The 26141-nt window shown below is 51.7% G+C and overlaps 2 protein-coding genes across 22 annotated transcripts in view; both read left to right on the forward strand.

The window, feature by feature from the left end:
• Nucleotides 1–954, forward strand: part of COL16A1 (collagen type XVI alpha 1 chain) — a 50292-nt gene extending 49338 nt beyond the window's left edge. For all 20 annotated transcript variants that reach the window (XM_064589587.1, XM_064589589.1, XM_064589585.1 and 17 more), the window contains one exon: nucleotides 574–954. In XM_064589587.1, coding sequence (XP_064445657.1) covers nucleotides 574–776 — 203 coding nt within the window. In that variant the 3' untranslated portion in view covers nucleotides 777–954. The remainder of the gene's footprint in view (nucleotides 1–573) is intronic.
• Nucleotides 955–6928: 5974 nt separating this feature from the next.
• Nucleotides 6929–24211, forward strand: PEF1 (penta-EF-hand domain containing 1). 2 transcript variants are annotated; one of them, XM_045898229.2, is made up of 5 exons: nucleotides 6929–7083; nucleotides 16288–16603; nucleotides 20682–20837; nucleotides 21329–21472; nucleotides 23185–24211. In XM_045898229.2, the coding sequence occupies exons 1-5, from the start codon at nucleotides 7060–7062 to the stop codon at nucleotides 23412–23414; spliced, it is 870 nt and encodes a 289-aa protein (XP_045754185.1). In that variant the 5' UTR covers nucleotides 6929–7059; the 3' UTR covers nucleotides 23415–24211. The 2 variants fall into 2 exon arrangements, with proteins under 2 accessions (XP_045754185.1, XP_045754184.1); XM_045898228.1 differs by lacking the exon at nucleotides 6929–7083 and adding an exon at nucleotides 14803–14928.
• The last annotated feature ends 1930 nt before the right edge of the window (nucleotides 24212–26141 follow it).

Raw genomic sequence — 26141 nt, forward strand, 5'->3', positions numbered from 1 at the left:
AGGGTGTGCAGAGGGGGGAGTGGAGGACCCAGGGCCCGTCCTCAAGTCCTAAACCAGGCTAGCGGGACACAGGGAAAGGTAGTTGGATATGGTGGGGCCAGGGAAGGTGAGTTCAAGTCCTGCTAGCATCATCCTGGCTGTCCAGACTTGACAAGGTCACTAAGTCAGGCTGTGGAGCCTGAAAGAGAAGTGACTGTAGCCTGCCGGCCTGGCTCTGAGACCCAGCCTCACTGAACACCTACCCCACATGGGCAACCTCTCTGAGCCTGCGTCGTCATCTACAATATGAGGTGATAGTTTCTTTCTCACAGAATCGTTGTGAAGATTCATTGAATTATGCATCAAAAGCACTTGCCTTGTGCCTGGCACACAGGAGCTCCCAATAAAACTGGCCAGTAATATTGTTGTTATTGTTACATTAACGTAAGGATCAGATCAGGTCTTCTCGAAAACCTGTTGTAACCTGACAAATATTTATCACACGTAAGATATTATTTACCACGACCACGATTTCTTCTTTTCTTGTCACTTGGGTCTCCTGACCTTCCTTCTCTGACTCTTCCCCCCCCCCAGGTCCTCAGGGCCCTCCAGGGTATGGCAAGATGGGCGCCACTGGACCGATGGGCCAGCAAGGCATTCCTGGCATCCCTGGCCCCCCGGGTCCCATGGGCCAGCCAGGCAAGGCTGGCCACTGTAACCCCTCTGACTGCTTTGGGGCCATGCCCATGGAGCAGCAGTACCCACCCATGAAGAACATGAAGGGGCCTTTCGGCTGAAATCACCAGCTCTGTCAGATGAAGGATTCTATTGGGAACATTTGGCTGAAACTTACAGGACTCTATAATGGGTTGTGAATGTTTTGTTTTTCTTAATTGCTATTAATATTTTTTTATCAATAAATGAACAAAACTACCTGCAACCCCACTTCCACGGGGTTCTCTGCTGCTGCCACTGCCTCTCTGTCATCCCCCTGTCATTTGGGCCCAGGGTCAAAAAAAGGGCCTTTCTCTCGTGTCTGCGGTCAACTGGCAGAGCTGTGGGATGCTGCTGTCGAGGGTGCCCCCAGCTCGGCTCTCCTCTCTAGACGCTTCCGAGTCATGCTTTGGTCCCCTGTGGACCTTGTGTCCTGCCCTTCGGGGCACACTTCTCGAAGTCAGAGAAGGCATCACATAGCCTGTCCCCATAAATGAGCCAAAAGCAGACTTGAAGGCCCCACTTATGGCTTGTAGAGGGCCCTTCCTGGTTGCTTCCCCAGAGAAATCAGTGTTTAGTACTTCTCGAGAGTGGCCCAGAGCCGATCCAGGGTGCACCTGGGGAAATGCCACCCAGTGCGGGGGTGTAGTCGCCTGCCTGCCAGTCTCTCCAAGCGAGCAGGCTCTTCTCACTGCTCCAGTAATTCTGTCATTAGAACGTCTGTGCAAACAGGAAAGATAGGCTTCAGCTCCCGGCCTACGCAACCAGGGACGGCTTCTCCAGGAAATGAAATGGAAGCTTCTGCCTGACGCTTGCACAGCCCTGTCACCAGCTCTCCTGGACTGCAAATGGCGTCTTTTGTTAAACTTTGTTCATCTAATGGGTGTGGTGCTTTTCCTGTACATCTTAGCCTAGGCTTTCAGAAACAGGTTGCCTCAGTGCAAAAGGGTCATGGGCAAGCCATGATCAGATCTAAGCCCCGGCGGAGGGGGGGGGGGGCGGTGTGTGTGTCTTCAAAGTCCACTGGGAATTTGGTGATCTATCTTCTGTCTCCTTCTCTCTATATAAAAAGATCAGGAAGAAAAGGGTGGGGGAAGACAGCAAGTTGAATATTATGGAAACATTCCACCTCAAGCCTCTTCCTTCTGTCCTTTTCACATCTCTTGTCCTGATGGGCTGGCTGCCCTGTGAGAAAGCAACAGGGCACATCCAGAGGGACTTCTAAAGAAAGGCTTTTTACTGGTCCCAGCTTTCTGGAAGGTTTATTCAAGTTGGATAAACTTCAAAGAGATCACAGAGCAAGCTCAGAAATGCACCCAGAGTCTAGATGCTTATCCAAACTGCCTGAAGTCTTCCAACTGGCTGCCATCTCTCCAGAGCCGACATTTCCAGCACAGTTCTGAAAATTCCCTTCTCCAGTTGGGCCCCGGATACCAGGAGACCAGCCTACTCATGGCTTTTCAGAACCTTTGCCTTCAGAACCTATTTTCTTCCTGCCAGGAGCAGAGGTGTGCCAGTGGCCAAGGGAATGACATCGGGCAGACTCCCAAGCATGCCCGAGTATCTCATGTGACACTTTTAGATCAACGGGGCGTCGATTCTTATTTTGTCCCTCATCAGCCATTCTTAGTTAACTCTGGTTCTAACATCCAACATTAAAAAGCAAACGCATCATCTTTGCATTGAAATAGCAGCCAGTTTTGGACAGTGGATGAGGACAGATGTTGAAGCATTCCTATTGGAAGGCCAGCTCCCACTTTGGGCCCCAGTCTGCGAAGTGCTGACGATTGGCATCATGATAAGGAGCACATTGGCGTGAGTGGAGAGGGAAGCAAGGACCAGCTGTTGGATCAAGCGGGTTGGCTTTGAAGGCCAAAGGGGACTATCACTATGGGGAAACATCAAACTCCTACCCTTCGAGGGCCACCAGGGAATTGATCCTTACACAGTAAATGACGCTTTCTTCACTTTTCTTCCTGAGTCACATTCATGCAGCTCTTAGGGGAGTCTACAACAGGCTGGTTTAAACTTTCATGATTTGAGTGCTTGTCTCCCTGGAGTTTGGAACGGCTGTATTTTCTTGGACCATGAAGAACCAGATGGAAAGCTGAATTTTATAGTGTCTTCTGTTACTGTGGTCAGCAAAAAAATCCACGGATTTTGCTCATAAATTCAGGAGCTGGGTAAGCTGAAGAGAAAGGAAGGAGGGGCACAAGCTTCAGGCAGCTTTCTCACATTCCTGCCATGTTATTCTTTGGTCTTCATTTCTTAGTATATTCCAGGCTGTAAAGGCAGCATACAGATCATTCAGATCGGCAAAATCTAACCTGATGAGTCCGTTTTCCTCTCACTACTTTGTGCCAGGAACTGTAATAGGCTCTGGGGAGTCAGAGGCAAACAAGACGGATCTGGCCCCCGCCCCCACGGTGTCTACAGTGAGAGCAGGGAGTTAAACAAGCAAATACAATAAAGTGGGATGGTGGGGCAGTACCAGGCACCAGGGGAGCGCAGGGCTGAGGGACCTAACCTTGTCTAGAGACAGATCGATGGAGGCGGAGGGACCACCACATGCCAAGGTCCAGAGGTGGTTAAGAGCAGCATGCTGAGTGACAGGGGCACAGTGCAGGGGTCAGTGTCGTTTGTGGCTGGAATGCAGAGTGTGAGCAGGGCAGGCAGTGGGAGGCAAGGGTTTTCTGCAAGGGGGTGTTGGTCAGGTTTGCCTGCTCACTGACAGCAAAGTGAAAAAAAGTGGATTGGAGGATCCTTAATTTGAGAAACGCTCTGCTCTATAAGAGGAAGAAAAGGCTGCTGCAGATTTATTCTGCAGAGAAAAATCCCAAATCTGATGCCTTCTGGAATTTAAATCCTCCCATTTGTCATAAGAGTTTCCCCTGGGGGCGCCTGGGTGGCTCAGTCATTGAGCATCTGCCTTCAGCTCAGGTCATGATCCCAGGGTCCTGGGAGCAAGCCCCGCATCAGGCTCCCTGCTCCACGGGAAGCCTGTTTCTCCTATTCCCCCTGCTTGTGTTCCTTCTCTCACTGTGTCTCTGTCTGTCAAATAAATGGATAAAATCTTAAAAAAAAAAAAAAAAGAGTTTCCCCTGTCACCAGAATTCAACAAAATCTAGCCGCTTTCTTCACATGTGGCTTGTTAACCCCTTATAAGACTAGATCTTCTGGTGTGGTCCTGAATAATTTATGGGAATAGAATATATCAATGTACTCTCTATATGATCCCATGATGGAAGGGGAGTGTGGCCAAAATGCCACGTCTGCTGTTCTCATTTTTCTGTTGGTTCTGTGGAAAGCTGCAAATCAACCTCTCATCCACAGCATCCAACTGCAATTTAAACTTCAGAACTGGATCTAGGGGCGCCTGGGTGGCTCAGTTGGTTAAGCGACTGCCTTCGGCTCAGGTCATGATCCTGGAGTCCCGGGATCGAGTCCCGCATCGGGCTCCCTGCTCGGCAGGGAGTCTGCTTCTCCCTCTGACCCTCCTCCCTCTCATGCTCTCTGTCTCTCATTCTCTCTGTCTCAAATAAATAAATAAAATCTTTAAAAAAAAAAAAAAAAAAAAAAAGAACTGGATCTAGTTGGAATCAAAGAGAATTAATTCCACAATAATTAGGTGGCTGTTGGTATTCCTTCTCAGCAAGCAATACTGGAGCTTGGAGCTGATCCAGAATGCCTGGGAGGAATGATGTGTCCCTAGGGGAGGTGATATTTTCCAGTTGATGGACCTTCCATTACCAAGCTCTGCCTCACCTCTAATGGGTCAACCACAGGGCTTCCATGAACTCAGGAAAAGTGCTCTGTGCTCTAAAAAGGGCTGGAATCCAAGTTTTCCCCTTTGGCTAAAGCTGAAACAATAACAGGAACTTTCCCACCCACCTCTGTCTGCCTCAGGTAGTTGAGGTTTTGGAAATGAGTTGACTGTTTTTCAGCCTTTGGAATTCCTGATCTCCCTGTTATCCAGCTTGCTCCAAAATAAACACACCTGGGCCTGCCCCAGGTCCTCAGAGGCATAGCCCTGGAGGTTGGCTTTGGCTAGTTTCAGTACCTGAGAGATGATGCTCCCAAAGTGCACAGATATCCAACAGAACGTTCTCCTAGGAGCCCTTTGCTGGGCAGAGGGGGTTAGGGGGGTGAGATTTTCATAGAAATTTAATCCTCAGCACTTAGAACAGAGCCTGATAAGGGGTGGGAACTCAATAGGCTTAATATATTTGTGGAATAAAATGTGCATCACATGACCCCAGTTTGTAGTCCGGGGGTCACCTATTTTCTCCCCCACCAGATACCCCTTGACCCTCAGCCCAGACTGTAAGACTTCTTCCTCTCTGAGATTTTGCAGTGCAATTCTACCTACTTTTTTTTTGGACTGGGTAGGGGGTTACAAAGGTAAAGACAAGACTACTTAGTAGTTAAACTACTGAGTAGTTAAAAGATGTGGACCTGGGTTCAAATCCTGACCTCTCCATTTATCTTTTTGCTAGTAGGGAAATCACTTAGCCTCTGTCAGCCTCAGCTCCTCATTATAAATGAGTAGTAATATCTATCTCAAAGCACTGCGATGGAAATGAAACAACACATTGTACTTAGTACAACATCAGGCACCTAGTAAGAATTCAATGCAGGACGACGACGACAACGATGACAACGATGATGACATCTAGTAACATTTATTAAATTCATGCCAGATACTATTCTAGGCACTGGGGATATAGGAGTGAATAAGAAGAGGACAATGCTACAATATACATTAAACTTTAAAGAGGACAATTCAAGTACTGACAAGTACTATGATAAAATGAAACATTGTAACATGATAGACGTCTAGAATGTGGGGCAGCAATGCTACTTTAGATGTGGTGTCAAGGAATGCCCCCCTCCCCTAGGTGATATTTGAATTGAAACAGTGATTTTGGAGAGTGCCTGGCCAGAGGGTTAGAAAGATGGTCTGGGGGGCGCCTGGGTGGCTCAGTCGTTAAGCGTCTGCCTTTGGCTCAGGTCATGATCCCAGGGTCCTGGGATCGAGCCCCACATCGGGCTCCCTGCTCGGTGGGAAGCCTGCTTCTCCCCCTCCCACTCCCCCTGCTTGTGTTCCTTCTCTCACTATCTCTCTCTGTCAAATAAATAAATAAAATCTTTAAAAGAAAAAAAAAAAAGAAAGATGGTCTGGAATGGATAACACCTTGTAACACTACTCATTTATTGCTCTGTGTGTGTGTGTGTGTGTGTGTGTGTTTAAATACAGTGCCAGGCACTGTACTATGTACAGGGGACATGACAAGCAAAACTACATACAATCTGGGGCACCTGGGGGGCTCAGTCGTTAAGCATCTACCTTCAGCTCAGGTCATGATCCCAGGGTCCTGGGATCGAGCCCCGAAAAGGGCTCCCTGCTCGGCGGGAGGCCTGCTTCTCCCTCTCCCACTCCCCCTGCTTGTGTTCCCTCTCTCGCTGTGTCTCTCTCTGTCAAATAAACAAAACAAAACAAAACACAACACAGTCTATGCCCACACGGAAGAACTTAACAAATTAGTCAAATAAGCATGCAAACAAGTGCAGAGCCTGAACCACCAAGAGCAAGTAAGTACATGACTATATGTGGTCACTCAGCCACCAGAATTGGACTTACTTTGGGGACTAGTCAAGAGTTCCCTACTGAGAACTGGGCATCCATTGACACCAGTTCTAGGCCACCTCTGCCCCCAACCTACTGTGAACTAGGGCAAGTCACTGCCTCTCTGGACCACAGTATCCCGTTTTATTAAAGAAGAGACCCCAGATGATTTTAATTTTCCTCCCACTCTGAGGACTTGGCATTTTCCTCTCCAAAGACCACAAATTTCACTCTAAAGCTAGTAACTGATGTCATGACATTAGAGCGAGGTACTTCCGCCGTTGCCTCCATCCTGTCCAGGAGGCCTAATTCTGTTTTGGTTGTCACGGCAACCGCCTGGGCCCTCCTCCGGCGGGCGGAAACTTACAGTGACGACTGCAACTACCCACTATCAGGCGTCCCATTTGCCAGGTTAAAACATGGCCACCGCTACAACAACCGACCCAAGCTTCTCCCTAAATACCCGGGCCTGAGCGTCCCTGGGGCCTAGGGCAGGAAAGGGAGGAACAGCCCCGCCAGTAAGCGAACGGGATTTCCGGAAACGTTCACCCAAGCCTGAGCACCTAGGGCCTCTCCCAGAAGCACCCGACCACCGCCCTAGAACGTCACTTCCGTCGACCCATGCGCCCAGGATTGACAGCAGAGAACATCCAATCAGAAGCGGCCACACCCAGGCCCAGGCGGGGCAGGCTTAGGACCGGGAAGCCCCGCCCCTCGCCAACGTGTGACGTCGAGTCGCCATGGCCAGCTACCCGTACGGGCAGGTGAGTGCTTTTGGCGGGGGCGGGCGATTCCAAGTAGGGGCCTCGCCGAGTCCAGGCCCGGACCCCGCTTTACTTTCTCCTGGCATTCTCCGCGCCCTTCCCACGCTGAGGTTCGCTTCAGCGAGGTCTCGCGCGGCAGAGAAGGCGAAAGGGCTGGTCGGTCGCGCCTGTCTCGCGTCACGCAGGACTACAGGTCTGGGAGGTCGCGTCGCGCCCCCTCTGACGTCGCGCCCGGGAGGATTTGGGGACCTTGGACCCCACGTAATCAGGCTGGGCTGTGCTGGGGCCCCACACCTTCTCAGGACTCCCGCGGGGGCTCCCGGCGGGCTCACCAACGCCAACAGAGCATTTAGAGCACTGGCTTCGTCGGCATCGTTCGGGGCGTCTGATAAAAATACACCCCTGATACACTGCGTGCGAATCATCAGGAGAATCTGTGGTTTCCGCAGTTTCCTCGAATGACCTTATTTGCTTAGTCTAACACCTCCATTTCACGCATAGGAAAAGTGAAACCCAGAGAAGACACAGAACTTAACCTGCAGTCTCCTGGCAGGCAGCAGAACCCGGAAGCAGTCAGCAGATGCCTCTTCCCCACTCCCCTGCCCATTTTGATCCAGCCAAGAACACCACAGCAAGGTGATTCTGTGGCCAGAATCCTTTGTTGGATGACAGATAAGGTAGAGTGGTTAAGTTCAGCTTGGAGGCAGAAGAAGGTTCACACCTTGGCTCCATCACTTAAATAGTTATGAGCCATTAAGCCTTTGGAGCCTGTTTCCCTCTCTCTAAAATTGGGCCCAATAATAGGGTCTACTTCAGAGAGCTGTCATGAGTAGTAATGAAGTCATGCTTGTAAAGCATTTGGTACTTCTAAGAGTGTAACAGTATTTTAGTATTTGGATCTTTCTCTAGACTCCAAGATCATGCTAATTTAGGAGATAAAACCCATGCAGGGAAAGTAGGAAAACAGAATTACCTGGGATATTAGAAAGCACTTAACTGAGTATAGTCACATGCCAAAAGAATGGTGAGGAAGTGCAGCTCTGTATGGCTTTTGTACACAGTATTTGGACCTTTTTAATCTCAGTGATGAAGGCCCCGTAAGCATGCTAGTAGAGATTATTATCCCCAGTTCATAGCTGAGGAAGGAACCCAAAGAGGTGAAATGGCTTGCCCAAGGTCACATATAGCAAGTGAGGGAGTGAGGCCAGGGCTGGAATGTAGAACTCCTTTCGTTGCATACTTAGCAGAGGTAGAAAAAAAGCTAGCATGGGCTGAGGTTAGGAGGAAGTATAACCTAGCAGGGCTCCTGAAGCTCCATTCCGTTTGTTGGGTCTTATGAAATGTTAATAGGTATTGCTAATAGAGGAGGATTCTGTGGTTAAATAAGTTTGGGAAACACTGTGAAACACAGCTGAATAAGTTTGTTCAACATGAAGCATCTCAGAATTCTTAATTTGTTAATATGCTTTGTAAATTTGCCAGAGAGGGATAGAATATGCAGTATTTCTTAAACTTTTTTAACCATGGGAACTCCCTCCCATCCCCAACCCCCTTTTTCTAAAATTTCTGGTCATTTTTTGGTGACACTAGTATTCTTGAGGAACACAGTTTGGGAAAACATTGCCATGGTGCATTGTTTCTCAGTGGATGGTCTGTATCAGAATCACCTAGGAGCTTGTTTAAAAAGCACTTTGGGGGCGCCGGTGGCATAGTCCGTTGAGCATCTGACTTGGTTTTGGCTCAGGTCATGATCTCAGGGTTGTGAGATCGAGCCCTGTGTTGGGCTCTGGGCTCTGCCCAGAGTCTGCTTAGGATTCTCTCTCCCTCTCCCTCTGTGCCTGCTTGTTGCACTCTCTCCTTCTCTCTCTCAAATAAATAAATAAATCTTAAAAAAAAGAAAAGTGCATACTTTGGGTTCCGTCTCAGACCTATTCTGTGCCCAGGAAGGGCCCAGGAATCTACATTTTAATAAGCTTCTGGAGGTATTTTGTGTGCATCTTAGAGGCAGTGACATAGAAATTAGGAGCCTGCACTTCCAGGTTGGATACAATTGTGCTAGAATCCTAATTCTAGCACTTAATAGTTACATACCCTTGGACAAACCATCTATGGGCTCTGAGCCTCAGTTTCCTCACCTTTAAAAAGGAATACTTCATAGGGCTGAAATGAAGACAAACTGCTAAAACTTGCAGTGAGCTTGGCACATTGTTGATACCAAGTGTGTGCCCGTGCCTGGTGGAGTCTCTTTTTTTTTTTTTTTTTTAAGATTTTATTTATTTATTTGACAGAGAGAGAGACAGCGAGAGGGAACACAAGCAGGGGGAGTGGGAGAGGGAGAAGCAGGCTCCCCGCTGAGCAGGGAGCCCGATGCAGGGCTCGATCCCAGGACCCTGGGACCCTGACCTGAGCTGAAGGCAGATGCCTAACGACTGAGCCACCTAGGCGTCCCTGGTGGAGGTTCTTGCTGCTGTTGATTGCTGTTACGCCACATGGCCTGGGCTTCTGCTCAGAGTGAAATACTGAAAAGGAGCACGGAGAGAAATGCATCCAGAATAGAAGAAATACTTTTATCCCTGCCATCATGCGTTGTCCGCCTGTGCAGCTCCGGTCCAGGGTGTTCTAAGAAAATACCTGGTTGTTTCAAAGCATACAAAGGCTTAGTGCCGCCTCCCCTCTACCCAGAACGTAGCCCTGCAGGATTCCAACCAATTGTTAGGAGTCAAAACTCTTATTAATTTTTCCACTGCCACCAGCCCCAGGGTCCTCAAGCATGGTCTGGGTGTTGGAGTAGTGAAACCCAAGTGCCCTTGGGTCCTGGGCAGGGGAGCCAGTTTGATGGGTTTCAGTGATTGAGAGCTTGGCTCTGAGACTGAGAAATTTGGCTGCACATCTCTGCTCCGCCATTTCCTCACAGAAATTTCTTGCCAAAGTTCAAGGCTCAGTTTCCCCTTCTTTAAAATGGGGTCATAAGAGCACCTGCCTCAAGAGTTACTGTAAAGATTAAAGGAGCTAATCCATGTAAAGTGCTTGGTGTGTTGTTTGGCATATAGTAAATACTCCAAGGAAAGAGTGATACAAATAGATAAATTGTGGAATCAGTGTGATAAATGCTAAATGGGAGTAAGTGTAAGGTACTAGGACAGCACAGGAGGGATGCCTAACTAAGTGTGTGGGGGAAGAAGGCTTCTTGAAGGAGGTGACATTGAAGCCAAAAGCTGAATCACCAGTAGGCATTAGCTGATTGAAGAAAGAGGGAATAGCACGCACAAAGGTCAGCTGACAAGAGCCCAGTATTTTGGAGGAATTTCAGGAGATCAATACCGAGTGAAGAAGGGGAAAGGGCTGAGAAATGAGACCAGAAAGGTAAGCAAGGGCCAGATCCTCAAGGACTTTGTATACCTTTCGGGGGAGTGTGGATTTCATCCTGACTAATGAGGGAGTTGTAGAAGAGTCTTGTCTCATTTGTGCTTTGGACTTGGTACTGTGGGGCACTGTGAGAATGGACCAATGCAGGAGACACTGGAGGCAGGGAGACCGGTCTCAAAGCTGATGAAGTATCCTTGATTAGAGAGAATGGGGGCCTGGTGAAAATGGATTTGAGAAACATTTGGGAGGTAGAATTGAGAAAACTTGGTGCCTAATTGGGGTGATGGAGGGGAGGAAAGAGGAAGTGCCCAGGAGGGCACTAAGGCTTCAGATTTGGGGGACTGGGTGGGAGGTACCATTCACTGAGATGGGGACACAGAGGGAGGAATAGATTTGGAGGGAAGGTCCAGGAGGTTGTTGGATACGTGGGTCAGCCAGCAGCTCAGGAGAGATGAAGCTGGACAGAAGGATTTTGGAGTGTCAGCACACAGATGGTAATTGAAGTCTTGGGACATTTCTTGGCCCGCTGTTTATTGGCTGCAGGTTTCTTGCCTTTAAATATTTTAGGAGGCTCTGCTGGTGAATGCCCAAACCACTCCTGTCTTCTGGATTGTTTAACCCCTTAGAATGTGCGTTAGCCTCCTCCAGCTGACACTTGAGGGACAGCTTCAGAGCACAGGCCTCTTTGCAAGGCAGCCTACTTCCTTCCCCATCAGGACTCCACATGGACCAACCTTTGATATCTCTGAACTTCACGGGGGTCTTGGGGGTAGAAGAATGAACCCTTGAACCAAAAGAAGATATTGAACTTCCTGAGTGGGTTATTTAGGAGGAGGTGAGCTGCCCATCACTTGCAGGAATGCAAACAGATTCAAGATGGTGCTGCAGAGATTCCATCCTCTCCTGAGAGGTCGGACTGGAGGCTCTCTGGGATCTCTTACAGTACTGTGCCTCTCAGATTGGGTCTAGGTGCAGAGGTGAAAAAAGAGTAAGATTCTTCGGAGTCTCCCTGATTTCTGGGCTTGAAGCCTCGGAAAGATCACCTAATCCAGCCCTTCCCCCTTCAGCCCTGTCCACTGTAGAAATCTATCACGTCTGACAGTTATATTGAGGACAGTCCCTGTTCAGTCACAGTTGAGTGAACACAGCAGAGGGTAGTAGAGTAGAGGCCCTGTTGTGAATCCCAGCTCACCTGTTCTAGCCGTGTCATCACAGGCACACTAGTAACTCTGTACCTTAATTTTCTCATCTGTAAGTAACATGGGGGTAACAGCACTTCCCTCACAGGACTGAGGATCAGTGGGAGCCAGCTGAACTGGAAGCACCTAGCAGAGCCTCCGGAAAATGTTAATCGCCCCCTCCCCCACCCCAGTATATCAAATGTAGTTTATGTGCCATCAGTAAAGACCTAGGGAGGGGCACCTGGTTGGCTCAGGCAGCGGGGCATGTGGAGCTTACAACTCTTGATCACGGGGTTGAGTTTGAGACCCACACTGGGTGTGGAGATTACTTAAAAATAAAATCTTGGAGCGGGGGAAGACCTACGGATAGTTTTCTGTGATGCTTCAGAAGCTGTGGTTGCTGAACCCTTCCTTCTTTCCTTCCACAATCTCGTGTTGATCAACATGAAATGCTCTTGGAAAAAGTCTCAAAAGGGTTGGCAGCGTGGAATAGCATAAAAGAACAGGGAGTCAGGGACTCCGGTTTTCATGTCTGGTTCAGACCTTCACTAACAACTCAGTGACCCTGGGAACCATCATCCCCGGCCCGGGTTCTGCCTCAGTTGGTGGCTGCACTTCATCTGTACTTGCTGGGTACCTGAGTCATTCTAAACACTTCCCCTTCCTTCCCCCTCCACCTCCTCCCTAATCGAATTAGTTGTCAAGTCATGTCTAGCCTATCTCTGAAATAGCTTCAGAATCCATCCTGTTCTCTCCATGTCTAAGTCTGCTGTCTGGTTCAAGCCCTGCCTGCCTAGCTCCTGGGCTCCACCCTGCTGCTGATTAATTCTCTAAACAAGGCTCTGATCACATTCCTCCTCTATTGGAAACCCTTCTATGGCGCTCTGTTTCCTCAGGCATAAAGCCCAAACTCTTCAGAGCGGTATTCATCTGTTCAAATATTTATGGAGGCTTGCAGGTGCCAGGCACTGTGCTGGAACCTGGGTACCCTGATGAATGAGGCCCAGTGTCTGGCCTTGGGGCGCCCACTGTTGTGTGGAGGAGACACAGACAGACAGAAAGTACGTTAAGACACCAGTAACTCACCCGCTAACTGAAATGCAGCAGGCAGGGAGCCTGGTCAAAGAAAGTGTAAAGAGCCTGCCTTTCCGAGTTCACCTTGCATCCTTGCCCCCGCCCCTGCTTTCCAGCCATCCCCCCACCTCTTGGTGCTCACTCACAGGCCTGTGCCTGTCTTCTCCCTCCTGTCCAGAATATCCTTTCCTGCTTTCCTTTTGGGGAATGCCTAGGCATCCTTCACGGCCAGCTCCAGTATCACTCTTGCCTCCTCCAGGAAGCTTTCCTTGACCTACTTCGTGCATTGCTTCATTTGTTGTTGTTGTTTTTTTTTTTTTAAGATTTTATTTATTTGTCAGAGCACAAGCAGGGGGAGCTGCAGGCAGAGGGAGAAGCAGGCTCCCCGCTGAGCAAGGAGCGTGATGCAGAACTCGATCCCAGGACCCTGGGATCATGACCTGAGCTGAAGGCAGCCGCTTAACTGACTGAGCCACTCAGGCGCCCCTTGCATTGCTTCAGTTGATTGCTCATCCATCATTCAACAAATGGAATAAATTCTTCTCTTTGTGCCTCCTTGATAGCATTTAAGTAGGCTTTTCTGATGGCACCGATCAGACTGTATCCGAATCACCGATGGGACCCTCCGGGACAGGCCCTGTTTAGTTTTGCGCCCCATGCCTAGTACGGTACACTCTATAAATGCTTGCTGGATGAAGTCATTGCGGGTTGCATACCTCAATTTCTTCATCTGAAAAGCAGCCTCCTAATAGCTTCCCTTTTTCTGTTTGAGGACTGTTGGCAGGATTCTGCTGGTAGCATTTGTGTGTTTGTTAAAATGCTCTGTGAACTGTGCAGGTGAGGGCTCTCATGCAGGGCAGAGAGGAGAGGGTTTAGTTGCCAAACTGCACCAGACCCAAGCAGGCCCCTGGAATGTGGCAGTGGGAAGGTCAGAAGACCTGCCTGGCAGTACCTGCTTTGTTGGTCGGGGGGCATTTCCCAGGGGGGAAGGCCTGGGCCTCGGGTGCCCTAGGCCAGGGTTTATGGCTTTGCCCACCAGGCTGCTTCTGGAGCAGCTACTTCTTGGCTTGGTGTCGGGCCTGTTCTTTGGGTGTGCCCAGACTCTGCAGGGTCCCCACCCCTCTTCCCATCCTGCGCCAGCATCCTGTGCCCTATTGCTTAAGGAAAGAACACTGTAGCCCAGGCAGCAGGAGTTACTGTGCCCGGGTGTGGCGGGAGGTGGTCTGGCCCTGGCAGAGGTCCACCTCTGCCTCCAGCTCCGTGGGATTTGAGCAAGTCCCTTTCCCTCTTCTAAGTTTCCCCATCCGGAAACTGAAGGGGTTAGATGACCACCTCCCGCACATCCCTCCCATCACACTGCTCCAACTCCCTTGGAATCTTTTTCATTCCTTTCTTTTCTTTTCTTTTTTAAAAGATTTTATTTATTTATTTGACACACAGAGAGCACAAGCAGGGGGAGCAACAGGCAGAGGGAGAGGGAGAAGCAGGCTCCCCACTGAGCGGGACTCGATCCCAGGCCCCTGGGATCATGACCTGAGCCAAAGGCAGACGCTTAACCGACTGACCCACCCAGGCGCCCCTTTTTCATTCTTTTCATCCCAGCTCAAACACTGCTTTCTCATGGAAACTCCCTCAACTTCACCCTCTTTCCTTTCACGGCTTGTGTGCCTGCTTTGGAAACACCCGGTTCCTTTGGCAGTTTTGTTAGATGTTACGGAGGGCGTTTCCGTGCCTCTGCAGTTAACTGGGAGCTCCTTCAGACTGGTTCTCACCTTTATATACCCCCTCCCCAAGAATTTACCTGGCCCAGGGCTTTGCTGACAATGAGTAATATAACAGTAGCCAAGATTTATAGATCATTTGCTTTATGCCAGGCACTGTTGTAAGAACTTGTTTTCTTATGTCAGTGGTTTTCAGACTGTCTTTTGAGTCACTATGTGGCATCTGCAGAGCTCCCTCAGCATCTAACAAAGGAGGGGGCCCTGCATGGTCGGGGCTCTGGAATCCCCACCGGGCTTCAACCAAAGCCACTTTCTTTTATCAGTTTTTAAAATTTTATTTTATCAAAAGAGTCTTTAGCTAAAAGTAAGACTGACAAAATTCTGCTGCATTTATGTCTTGTATTCAGCAGAGCGACCCAGTGAGGGAGAGATTATCATATTTTGCTTGTGAAGGAGCAGGCTCAGAGAGACGAAGCCAGGGGCCCACAGTGAGAACTCAGCTGGTGAGTGCAGAGTTTCGGATTGAGAGTGGCCCATGACTTCACCGCAGAGAAGTCTTGCTGCCTGCTTTGGAGGCTTCCAGGGCAGCAGAGCTCCCACCGTGCTGAATGGGGAAGGTGGAAGGACCTGCTTCCGGCCCCCCTCAAGAAGCCCCCCTTCCTTGAGCCGCAGACCTCCTTTAGATGAAGTGTGAGTTCGGCCTCAGCCTTGAGGGCAAGTGTCTCAGAAGCTATCAAACACAATAAAAAGAGCAAGTCCAGGCTCTCCGAGGCTAGGCCACTAGTGTGCCTTCTGGGTTTATCTACAGCATGTCTAGATGGCACCCTCCTCAGAGCTGGGCCCAGCTGCTCCCCGTGCCTCTGTGCCCAGCCTGTCTGCAGCTGTGTTGGGGCTCTCTCTGCTGTGTAGGCAGTTGCAGCTGAACACTGAGTTTGGGGATCCTTGGCTAGTGGTGTGGGGACATGGACAAGAGAGGGGACACCCCCTTGTCTGTGCTAAGGGACAGATGGCCTGGGTCCCGGCCCCTCTACACAGTCTATGTGCGATTTTTCTGGATTGGGGTTTCCTCCCGTGTCAAAGCGCTTCACACACCTGGTCTCATTTCATTCGCATTCCAACCTGGGAGGTAGGCACTGTTTTATTCCCCTTTAGAACAAAGGATATTGAGGCTTAGAGAGGGGAAGTCATTGGTCCAGTTAGTAAGTGGCAGAACCTGAACTCAAACTGGTCTTTTTGATTCTTACTGATTGTACTCTGGTGCCTGAGGAGCAGGGTCTCCCCTGCCTGTCTCCAGAGTCACGAGTGAGAAGGGGACATGCTTTTGTATCTCGAGCTATTCTTGGCTGAGGAAGATATGCTGCAAATGAGCCCATGCTATGGATATATTTGTGATTGAAGAATGTCGGGTTGTAGGGTGGAGACCGCATTTGCACTGTGAGTCCTCCAGGTAGAGATGGAGAGAGATGGACGTAGCACAGGGTGAGGGGTTGGGATTTTGGCTCATTTGCCTCCTCATTCATTCAATTATTTACTGAGCATGCATTCAGCACTGGGGGCTAGGGAGAAAGTGGCAAACCAGACATGATCCCAAGCCATCACGGAGCCCTTGGTGTGATGGAAAGGGGAGCCAGGAGGGCAGGATTCCAGCCCTGACTCCACACGTCATTGGTGGTATGATCTTGGGTAGGTTTTCTCTTCTCTAGAAGCCTCAGGTTGTCCATCTGAGCAATGAGGTCATAATTCCAGCCCTGCCTATAGGATCAGTTGAAAGAGTGGCAGTGGCCGGGCTTTATAATGGTACAGTGCCATACTGGCTGTTTTCTGGCCTTACCATTCTGACTGATAGTTTGCTCTTCTTGCAGGGCTGCTCAGGAGCTGGAGGACAAGCGCCCGGAGCCCCTCCGGGCAGCTACTACCCTGGACCCCCCCATGGTGGAGGGCAGTATGGCAGTGGGGTACCCCCCGGTGGCGGTTATGGAGGGGGTCCTGCCCCCGGAGGGCCTTATGGACCGCCAGCTGGTGGGGGACCCTATGGACACCCGAGCCCTGGGGGACTCCCCTCTGGAACTCCAGGAGGACAGTATGGTGGAGCGGCCCCAGGGGGCCCCTATGGTCAGCCACCTCCGAATTCCTACGGTGCCCAGCATCCTGGGCCTTATGGACAGGGACCTCCTCCAGGTAAGTAGGGCTCTTGGACTCCAGGCGCCTCTGACTTTGTTCTGCATTCCCCAGGGCCCATCCTTGCCCTTCCCGTGGGTGTGCAGGCAGCCTGGTCTCTGGCCCCCAGCATCTTGCCTGTAGCTGCAGCTTGCATCAGCAGAACGCGTCTGCGAGTTAGCTTTGCCATGGTAACAGTAACTCCAGACTCATTCGGGCTTACGACGACGGCATTTATTTCTGTTGCTTACGTGCCAGCAGCTGTGGGTCTGGCTGCCGAGGTTCTGTGCCGTGCGTCTTTTCCTTCCAGATCCAGGTGGAAGGAGCAGCCCTTAATTGGGATAGGCTGTTCTCGTGGCTAGACAGATCGGGAGGGTTAGCAGGAATGCACAATGCCTCTTAAAAGCTTCTGTGTTGAAGTACTTTACATCTCTTCCACTCACGTTCTATTGGCCAGACCACATCCCCTGGTCAAGCCTGACATCAGTAGGATGGGAGTGGATATTGCTGTCCTGCAGGGGCTCTGCAAGCCACCAGGCAGTAGAGAGGATGTACGGTGCTCTTATAGGGGAGGGAGAGGGTAGGATTAGCAAACAACTAGAAGCAGTGTGCCGTGGGGAGAACCCGTTTCTACGTGAGGGAGACTGGCCACTCTATATAGAAAGGCAAGATAGTGTAGTTATTGAAAGCCTGGGCTTTTGAGATCAGGCCACCTACTGACCTGACTGAATTACTTCACCTCTTTGCGCCTAAATGTCCACTTCCATAAAATGGGTGAATGCCATTACCCGACAAGATTATTAATAAGTATTTGATGAGAAGGTACAGGTAAACGCTGGGTACAGTGGGAAGGGCTTAATACGCAATATTCTATGAGAGGACTCATTCTGGGACGTTCTCAGCAAAGAGGTATTCCGCATGAATGTGATAGCGTTTGTGGCAAGGGCCTCACCCCTGAGAGATACTGAGGCAGGTAGGAGAATGATGGGATGCAGGGAGGGTAAAGAGCAGAGATGCTGGACAAGGTAGGGGAGGAGAGCGTGGAGAATCCTGGCGGGGGGCTTCAGGCTCCCTGCAAATGACCGAGTGACCTCAGACGGGGGCAGGGAAGGTGAGTGCCTAGATCGCTGTTAACTCCAGGACTCACTCAGTCGGCCTCTTCACAGAATGCTTATTCCCAGGAGACAAAACCAGCAGCATGCAGCCTGGAACCACTCTGGTGCACCTGCAGGGCCTCCCGGGAACGGCCCCGCGGGGAAGCTGCCGCATCTTAGCACACATTCCCAGGCAGGTGGCCCTGACGGAGAGCTCACACCTTGGGGGTTCCAAACACTGAATCAGCGGCATTTATCTTGTCAGAGCCCTAAGCTCCTGTTTGCTTTTAGCTCAGCAGCTTCATGGTGGAGTTCCTCAGCCTTCTAAACTCTTGCCTGTGAGCCCGCATGAGGTCACTGCAGGTAAAGGAGCCCCTCTCTGTGAGGCTTGTCCCTTTAGGGCCAGAGGCCAGAGATCATGTCTGGGGCTGCAGAGAGAGGAGAGATGTGCCTCCGACTCTTAGCTGCTCCCCATCTTCTGCAGCTTCCTTTCATGTGGCCTCCATTCCTCTTCTCCAGCGCAGCTCATGCCTCCCTGGAGCTCAGCTGCAGGGGAGTCACCTGGGAGGCCCCACCTCAGCCCCACTGGATGAATCCAGGATCTAAGGTGTGAGCACCACTGCTCTGCAAGACAGATTAGCCCATCGAAGGTGCTCCACTGCCCTCAGGAAAGATCCTACAGGGGCTCGAGACCCAACGGGCCTTTTTGGCCTCCACGCCTGCCGTGGACCCTCTCTGCCGTCCACCTGAGTCCTGCTGGAGTTCTCTGAACACCCTCTGCCCCTGCCGCCTGCTTTCCTTCTTCCCTTCGCAACTCTTTTCTCCTCCTTCCAGACAGTCCTTCCTCTGGGAAGATGTGCCCGCACACGTTGTCAGGCCCTTTGCCAAAGCTTTATTTTGCTGTGACCTCAGTTACTCATCACACAGCCCTGGGAAGTAGGTCCTTTTTTGGAATGGGGCCATCAGTACTCAGAAAACCCAGTCGTTTGTCCGAAGTCACACAAGCTGGTGAGGATCAGAGCTGCTTGCTTCCATAGCCTGGGCTCTTTCGTGCAAACCGCCTAGACCGTGTGTCCCAGAGACTCTCTCGCTCGGGGCCATGGCCCTCACTCCCTGTGGCCCAGCTGCTGTTTCAGGAAGGGGCTGTGGGACCTGCCTGGGTTTCCCATCCATGGAGGTCAGCCTAGGCCCTCAGTCAAGCAGACCTTTTTCTTCGGGCCTCACCTTGGGGACTAGGTGGTGGCTTCTGTGCTCCACCAGGGCCCGTGGCTGCCTCTGATGTCTGCCTGGGGGGAAGGAGCCCATTTGGTGGCCAGTTCACCCAGTTGGCTTTCCAGTACTGCGTAAGTCTGGCTTTTTGCTAAGATAGGCCTATGTGCTTCTCCACTTTCATCTCCCACCCCTTCACTCTGCATGTCTTTCCAAGTGAATGATCTTTTCCTCCACCTTCTGACAGACACCCAAAGCTATTTGAACCACAACAACAGTACCGATAATCAGCAGATAGATAGTACTTAGATTGTACCAGATGCTTCAGGCTTTTCATGTGTTACGTCTTCATAGTAACCTTGTGAAGTAGATGCTCCTGTCCTCACTTTACAGATAAGAAAACTGAAATAGAGAATTTAAATAAACCAAGGCCGCAAATGGGGGAGCTGGGACTAGAACCATGAAGCCAGCTCTGGCATGAATGGAGCACCTTTCCTGTCTGGGTCTGGCCCCGTGCTAGCCCTTGGGGACTCAGAAAGGAGTTAGGCGGGGAGCTTGCCCACAGCTTGCTCCAACTCTAACCTGGAAGGGGGTAGAAGAAAACATGTACAGAGGAGATCAAGGCCATAGAGAGAAGGAGTGCAAAGGAGAGGGGAAGGAAGCCTGTCCAAAGATGGAGGAATAGGGAAGGTTCTGTGGAAGGAATGGCATTTTATTTGGGTTTTGCAGGAGGACAGGAAATGATGCAGAGAGGTGAGGGAGAAGGGGTCCATGGTAGGGAACAGTGAGTAAGGCCTCTGGTGGGAATAAACAGGAATGGCTAAGTGAGTCAAATACTTCATCTGGGCTGGAACAGAGCTGTGAGGGGGACAGAGTGGGAGAGGTAGGCAAGAGTGGGCCACGTTGCGGGGGGACCTGGAATGCTGGATTAAGGATGCTGGACAATTTTGTAGGCAGTGGAACCTTGAAAGAGTTTTGAGTTGAGGCGGGGGGTGGGGAAAGGAGTTAGAACTGAGCTGGATTTTAGAGATTACTCGGTAGCAAGTGAAGAGTGGCAGAGAGTAGCTGTAAGGATGATTTGGTTAGGCCTTTTGGTTTGTTACAGCAATCCACGTGAGAGGAGTCTGAACCAGGGCAGGTGCATAGGAACGGGGAGGAGGCACAGAACTGGGCAGCTCTCTGGGTGTGTGGGGGTGAGGAGGTGTCAGAGATGTCTCCCCTGCGTTGGAGCTGATGGGGAACGAGAAGAGGTGGAGTTCCGTGGCCATGTTCACTCTGGTGGCTCCTGGTAGAATATGTCTACTGCCGCTGTGATGGAGAAATCAGACGGGTCAGACCTGGTTCCCACGCCAGAGAGCCCCCTGCTGCTGTGACTCTCAAAATACCTGTTTCTGGGCTGTGTGTGTGAACTGCTCAGCAAACATTTTTGGATTCCCAGGCTGTGGGGAAGAGAGAATCCTTCTTTTCAGAGCATTCGTAGTCAGCTGGAAAGTCCCCGTTCCCTAGAAACTTAAGATCAAAGAGAGAACTGACTGAACATTGTAGGAAAAGCCCAGATTCACGGAGTAGAAGCCAGCTATAGATACTCGTTGAGTCTACGCTCAGAGACTGCTCTGAGTCTTCCATCAGAGTAAGGCCGTTGGCTTGCTGGAAGACGGGGTAGGTGGACTTGTGAGGCTTTGTGGGTAAGGAAAACCTGTCCCCCAGGAGGCACCGAGGCTGGCCCTCCCCAGCATGTCTTTGGACTGGCTTTGAGACCGGCCTCTGACTCCTCTGGTTTGCACCCCTTCCCGCAGGTGGCGTTCCTCCCAATGTGGATCCTGAGGCTTACTCCTGGTTCCAGTCAGTGGATGCCGATCACAGTGGCTACATCTCCATCAAGGAGCTGAAGCAGGCTCTGGTCAACTCCAACTGGTCCTCTTTCAATGACGAGACATGCCTCATGATGATAAGTGAGTTCTAGCCCTTCCCCGTGGGCTGTGGGCTCGAGGTGGGGCAGAGCCACCTGACGCCTGACAGCGGGTGCGCAACCATTCGGAGGAGAGATCTTTCAGCCAGGGAGGATTTCAGGCAGGAAGTTGGGTTCAAGGTGAGATCCTCTAGACTGAGAGCTCTTTCCCCTAGATCTTTTCTCAAGTTGCAGACCCTGCTGAGTCACAGGCTCTTTGGTTTTCCGTTCTGCAGAATGGGACTCCCTGCACCCTTAGCAGATGGCACAGAGTGGGGTCAGCTGCCGGGTGTGCAGAGAAAATGTGGTTCTGGAAGGGCCAGGGCTGAGGGTGGCCAGGGGCGGGGGCTGGTCCACACTCGATGAGAGTATGTCTCAGGTGCAGGCATCTGGGCCTCAGGCCTGTGGTTCTGTGGAGTCTTGTACTCTGGCCCGGGTGCTACCCGAGGACCCTTGGCCCTCAGTCTTGAAGCTTTTCTTCCCTCCCCACCCAAGACATGTTTGACAAGACGAAGTCAGGCCGCATCGACGTCTATGGTTTCTCAGCCCTGTGGAAGTTCATCCAGCAGTGGAAGAACCTCTTCCAGCAGTATGACCGGGACCGCTCCGGCTCCATCAGCTCCACGGAGCTGCAGCAAGGTGAGGGCCATGGGAGGGGCTCAGTGCACAGGCCCAGCCCCACTTTTCTCTTTATTCCCTGACGGGGAAGCCGGTGTTCTCTAGCTTCTGGCTGCCAAATGCCCATGTGCACTGTAAAATGCTGCTCTCAGCACCAGCACAGGCCCACTCTCTGTCCCGTCTGTGACCTGGCTGGGGCACTGAGCCAAGATCCAGGGCAAGGGAACACCTGGTTCCGGGATGAGGGCTGGACACCCCCCTCGGGACGGCACTCGTGGCTGTGCTGGATGAGGTAGACCCAGCCAGCCGGAGCCTCGGGGGTGGGAGCTCGGTAGCCCAGGGCACCCCGAGACCAGGACATGTGGCTTGTGTGGCTCTTTCCTCTCTGGTTTCTAGCATGCTGAATGGAAAGAGCCCTGTACAGGGACTCAGAAAGGTGGTTTCTGTTGCCATCTCTGCTAGAAGGCAGTTTCCTTCCCAACTCTGGGACCCAGACCATGCTAAAAGTGACAGTCGGCTCAAGATGACCTGAGGCCATAGCTCCAGGTCCGGTTCCGATTCTGACTTTAGAAGATGGGTGGTTATTGGGGTGATAAGCATTTGACAGGGAGTTTTGCCACCTGGGAGGGAGAAAGGGCTCCCCAGAGAACCTGGCCTCTTGCCCCGGCCATGGATTTCAGTAAGACTGAGGAGCTCTGTGGTGGGGGTGAGCTCACCGTATCTGCGCCCTGGTTGAAGGGAAAGGACATGACCTGCATGACTGTACTGATCACCTCCTCTTTTGCCCAGTCCTGTCATGGGTATTGGTAAGGGTGATGCTGTCACAGCAAAATGTGTATTTATTGACTGCTTGCTGTGGGCCAGGCACTGGAATAAGCACTTCTGTGTTACATCACTCACTCTCCCGTGCGAGAGCTAGTGTCTGTTCCTCCCCACTCTTACCTGAGGGATCTCTTATTATTGCCCTTTTGCAGATGAGAAAACCAAGGCTGAGTTTAGGCAACTTGCCTAAGGGCCACATAGCAAAAGGGGAACTTTTAGCCTGGGCTGGTAGATACGCGGAGAGGAAGAAAGGAAGCCTCCCAGGTGGGGGGACAGGGTAGCACATAGGCGGTGACCTTGGAACCGCCCAGCAATAGCCTTGCCTGGGGAGGTGATGATGATTTTATTATTTTTAACAAGTAACACTGAGGGCTTATTATGTGTCAGGCACTGTGCCAAGTGCTTTACAGGATCCCCTCTCTTAGTCCTTACTAGAACCTACAAGGTAAGTATTATCCCCATTTTAGAGATGATAGGACAGAGGCTTAACAAGGTTAAACAACTTGCCAAGGGCCTCTCTTGACTCCAGAGCAGGCCTTTGTCATGTCTCCCTCTCTGCCACACTGCTTCTGATGTCCACCCTGGGCAGGGGGCTCTTGGGGGCTCAGGCTTCCTTCTGTAAAGCAGATGAGTCACATATGAGCATGGCTAGCCCCGTGACATTCTGGGACCCTATGGGTCTGATTGCACAGAGAGTAATGGAGATTTGGAGAAAGGGATTGGGGCTTTCCAGCTAAGGGGATCATCCAGACAGAGCCCCTTTTGGGCTCCCACCATCTTGGGCAGACCCTAGGGACTTCTTCCTCCTTCTGTCCTCTCAAAGTCCCCTGCACTGCTGGGCTCCACAGAGCTGGTTGACGGTGGTGCTCACAGCAGGGTTTTGTGCCTGTTATCTGTGCCCTCCTCCGCAGCTCTGTCCCAGATGGGCTACAACCTGAGTCCCCAGTTCACCCAGCTCCTGGTCTCCCGCTATTGCCCACGCTCCGCCAATCCCGCCATGCAGCTAGACCGCTTCATCCAGGTGTGCACCCAGCTGCAGGTGCTGACCGAGGCCTTCCGGGAGAAGGACACAGCCGTGCAGGGCAACATCCGACTCAGCTTCGAGGACTTCGTCACCATGACAGCTTCTCGGATGCTCTGAGCCAGCCCCTCTGGAGAGAACGGAGTGTACCAGGGACCTTTCCTGGCTCCTGAGAGTGGGAGAGGCGTGTGGGCCTCTCCTCTTTTCCTGCCCCTCCTAGAAAAAGATTCTCCCTTGCCTGATACAGCGCTGTTTCCGAAGAAGGCCGGGAGTCTCCCCGTCACCAAATCGTGGGGACCTGGGCTGAGGCCACACAGGTAGTGGCCTGACCTGAGAGAGGCCTGGAAGCTGAATGTCCTTAGAGCCCTGAGCATTTGAATGGCCCAGCCTTGCGCCAGGAGCAGGAGATGCCAGTCACTGCAGTAGAGTGAGTAACGTCAGTCAGCTGGGCTCCAGCCTCTGGCTGTCCCTTCTGCGCCCTGACACCAGCCGTGAGTGTTCATCAGCCTCTTGCCATTAGCACCTGAGCCCCCTCACCCATACTGTCTTGTCCAGTGAACCCAGTTTCTCCAAAGTGGAAGCTAAGCAAGCATGAGAGAGGTTTGTCCGCGGGACCAAGTGGCTTGGGTTCCACCAGCCCCATGCCCCAAATCTGCGCGCGTTGACTTCTCGCTGCCCGGGTGCCGTCCCTGCTCAGGGAGCTCGGACAGGCTGCTCTCTGGGCATCCTTGGCTAGGCTCCCCGTCTGCAGCTTGGACCCCTCCCTTGCCTGCCATCCTCTGCTTGGCTTTAATCCCCAGGGGACAGTTGCCACCTCCCACTGCCAATGCTCTTTTTTTATTTGTGTGTGTGTTTTTTTCTTACGGGGCCAAAAGTTCAGTGAAACTGTAAGCTTCAATAAAAGGACAACACTCTGAGTCCCCTGTGTCCCATCCCACCTTCCTAGCTGCTGGTTCATCTGCGCGATTCACGCATGCGCGTCCTTTCAGCCACTCATCCCTTCTTCGCTCAACGAACAGTTAAGTGCGCTCTGTGCACTACGCTGTGCAGGAAGAAGCAAGTTAGGGGGACGTGGCCCGCATGGGGCTGGTCCCATTTATCAGGGTGGAGCTGACGTGTAGGAGCTGGCCAGGTTCGTGTGTTTTATGACCGTTTTAGGACTGGCGCTCTGGGCTACAGGCACCACCCCAGACTTCATAGCATGGCCTTTTTATTATCTCAAGCCCTAGTTTTATCTTCCAAACTACGTTTATTAAGTCATAACTTTCCCCCCATTTTTATTAAGCACAGACATCTGTCCTTGCTAGCTGGATCTTGAGATCAGCGTGATAACCAGTCTACACCAAATGTCTACAGCCAAGACACCAGACATTCTGGTTTGGGGGGGGGGCGCTTATCATGGGCAATCGTGTGATAATCCTTTTGCTCTTGGGGATGAAGATAAGAAAGCTCTGGTCCCTGCAGGGGGTGGTTGGAAGCAGCTCAGTGAGGCCCTGCAGGTATGTCGGGCTCAGCCAGTTCAGCCCTTTTGTCCTCTGGGCTGCTGTCATGCTAGAATGCTAGCGCCAGTCCCGAGGCCAACCTCCACCCAGGGCTAGTATCCTCTCTCTTGTTGAATCCTGCCTCTGCCCGCCAGCCTCCAGTGACAGCTCAGTGCCCTTCCAGGAAGCAGGCTTCCTCTTTGACTAGCAGACACTTCTTCCTGCTGAGATTCCAAATCCTGCCACCTTGAAAACCACCCATGGACTATGGTTTTCTCTCTTGGGCCACCCAGAAGCTCCATCTATCACCCCTTTCTGCATGCCACGCCTCTAGATACCTGGAACCTGCCACCATGTTTCCCCGAGGCCTCCCTTCCCTGGGCTGGGTAGTCCCGGGTTCTTTCGCAGCTCTTCCCTAAGCATCGCTCACCTTGGCATCCAGGTCCTCTGAATTTTCTCCAGTTCATCTGAACCTCCCAGGGTGGAGGCCTCAGGCCCACTGTTGGACTGGATTCAGCCAGCAGAGTAGAGTAGAATGGAGGCCATTGGGGAAACTTCTGTTGTTGGCTCCTACTGAGCCAAGTGTCTACTGAAACCTGTCTCTAGAATGGTACCAATCACAGTTTCAGCCTTGTGCTCAGGCAAGGGCTCCTTAGCCCCGGACCTGGGTTGGTCCTTGTGGATACGGTTGGTTCTGAGCTTGGGAGCCAGCCCTCACAACATCAGTCTGCACACTGCACCTCCCAGCCTGGCTACATGACACTTCACAAACAGCTTTGGATTGCAAGGCCAGCGGGAGTGAGGAAGGAGCAGGGCAGCCCATCCCACCTGGCGGCAACCGCACATCTGTGGAAATGGCCACAAGCGCTGGGCTGGTGAGTCATCCAGAGAGTGGATGACATACTTAGGCCGTACCTTCCACCTGCTCTGGGAAAAGTGTGATGCCTAAGAGGAGGTGTGCTTACGCATTCCTGGGCTGGGCCCCTGGCAGGACCCTGGTTTTGCCCTGTTTTTTGATAGGGGAGGTCAGAGGGAGCTCGGAGCTCCATTAATCAAGTTAAGCAGAGCCGGTGGTGCGCACGGCCGAGCTGGCCCCTGCCAGATGTCTCCCGCCCCTCAGCGGAGCCGTACTTGAGACTACACTCCATTCCTGCTCTGGCAACGAGGAGCAGGGCCTCTGGCAGCCCTCTAATCATCTTGGTGGCAGACGGAGCACGTCTGTGGCTTTCTCTTCTTATCCTGTGAGTTCATAGAAAATAAATGCAAGCCTGATTTCCAAGAAGGTGAAGATAACAGTAAATCAGTCTGTTAACCCCGCTGTCTGCCCCCGCATCTCCCTTACCTCCCACAGGCCACTGGGCCCGTA

The sequence above is a fragment of the Mirounga angustirostris genome, unplaced genomic scaffold, assembly GCF_029215605.1.
Source record: "Mirounga angustirostris isolate CCGP_5_RB_7025 unplaced genomic scaffold, mMirAng1.0.hap1 SCAF_4, whole genome shotgun sequence".
In the NCBI taxonomy this organism is placed as follows: domain Eukaryota; kingdom Metazoa; phylum Chordata; class Mammalia; order Carnivora; family Phocidae; genus Mirounga; species Mirounga angustirostris.

Excerpts from the sequence above, each read along its gene's own strand:
- PEF1 (XM_045898228.1), top strand. The coding sequence starts at position 14,818 with ATGTCTTGTATTCAGCAGAGCGACCCAGTGAGGGAGAGATTATCATAT. Across the intron at positions 20,838-21,328 it reads GACATGCCTCATGATGATAA|ACATGTTTGACAAGACGAAG; the intron begins GTGAGTTCTAGC and ends TCCCCACCCAAG. Across the intron at positions 21,473-23,184 it reads CTCCACGGAGCTGCAGCAAG|CTCTGTCCCAGATGGGCTAC; the intron begins GTGAGGGCCATG and ends CCTCCTCCGCAG.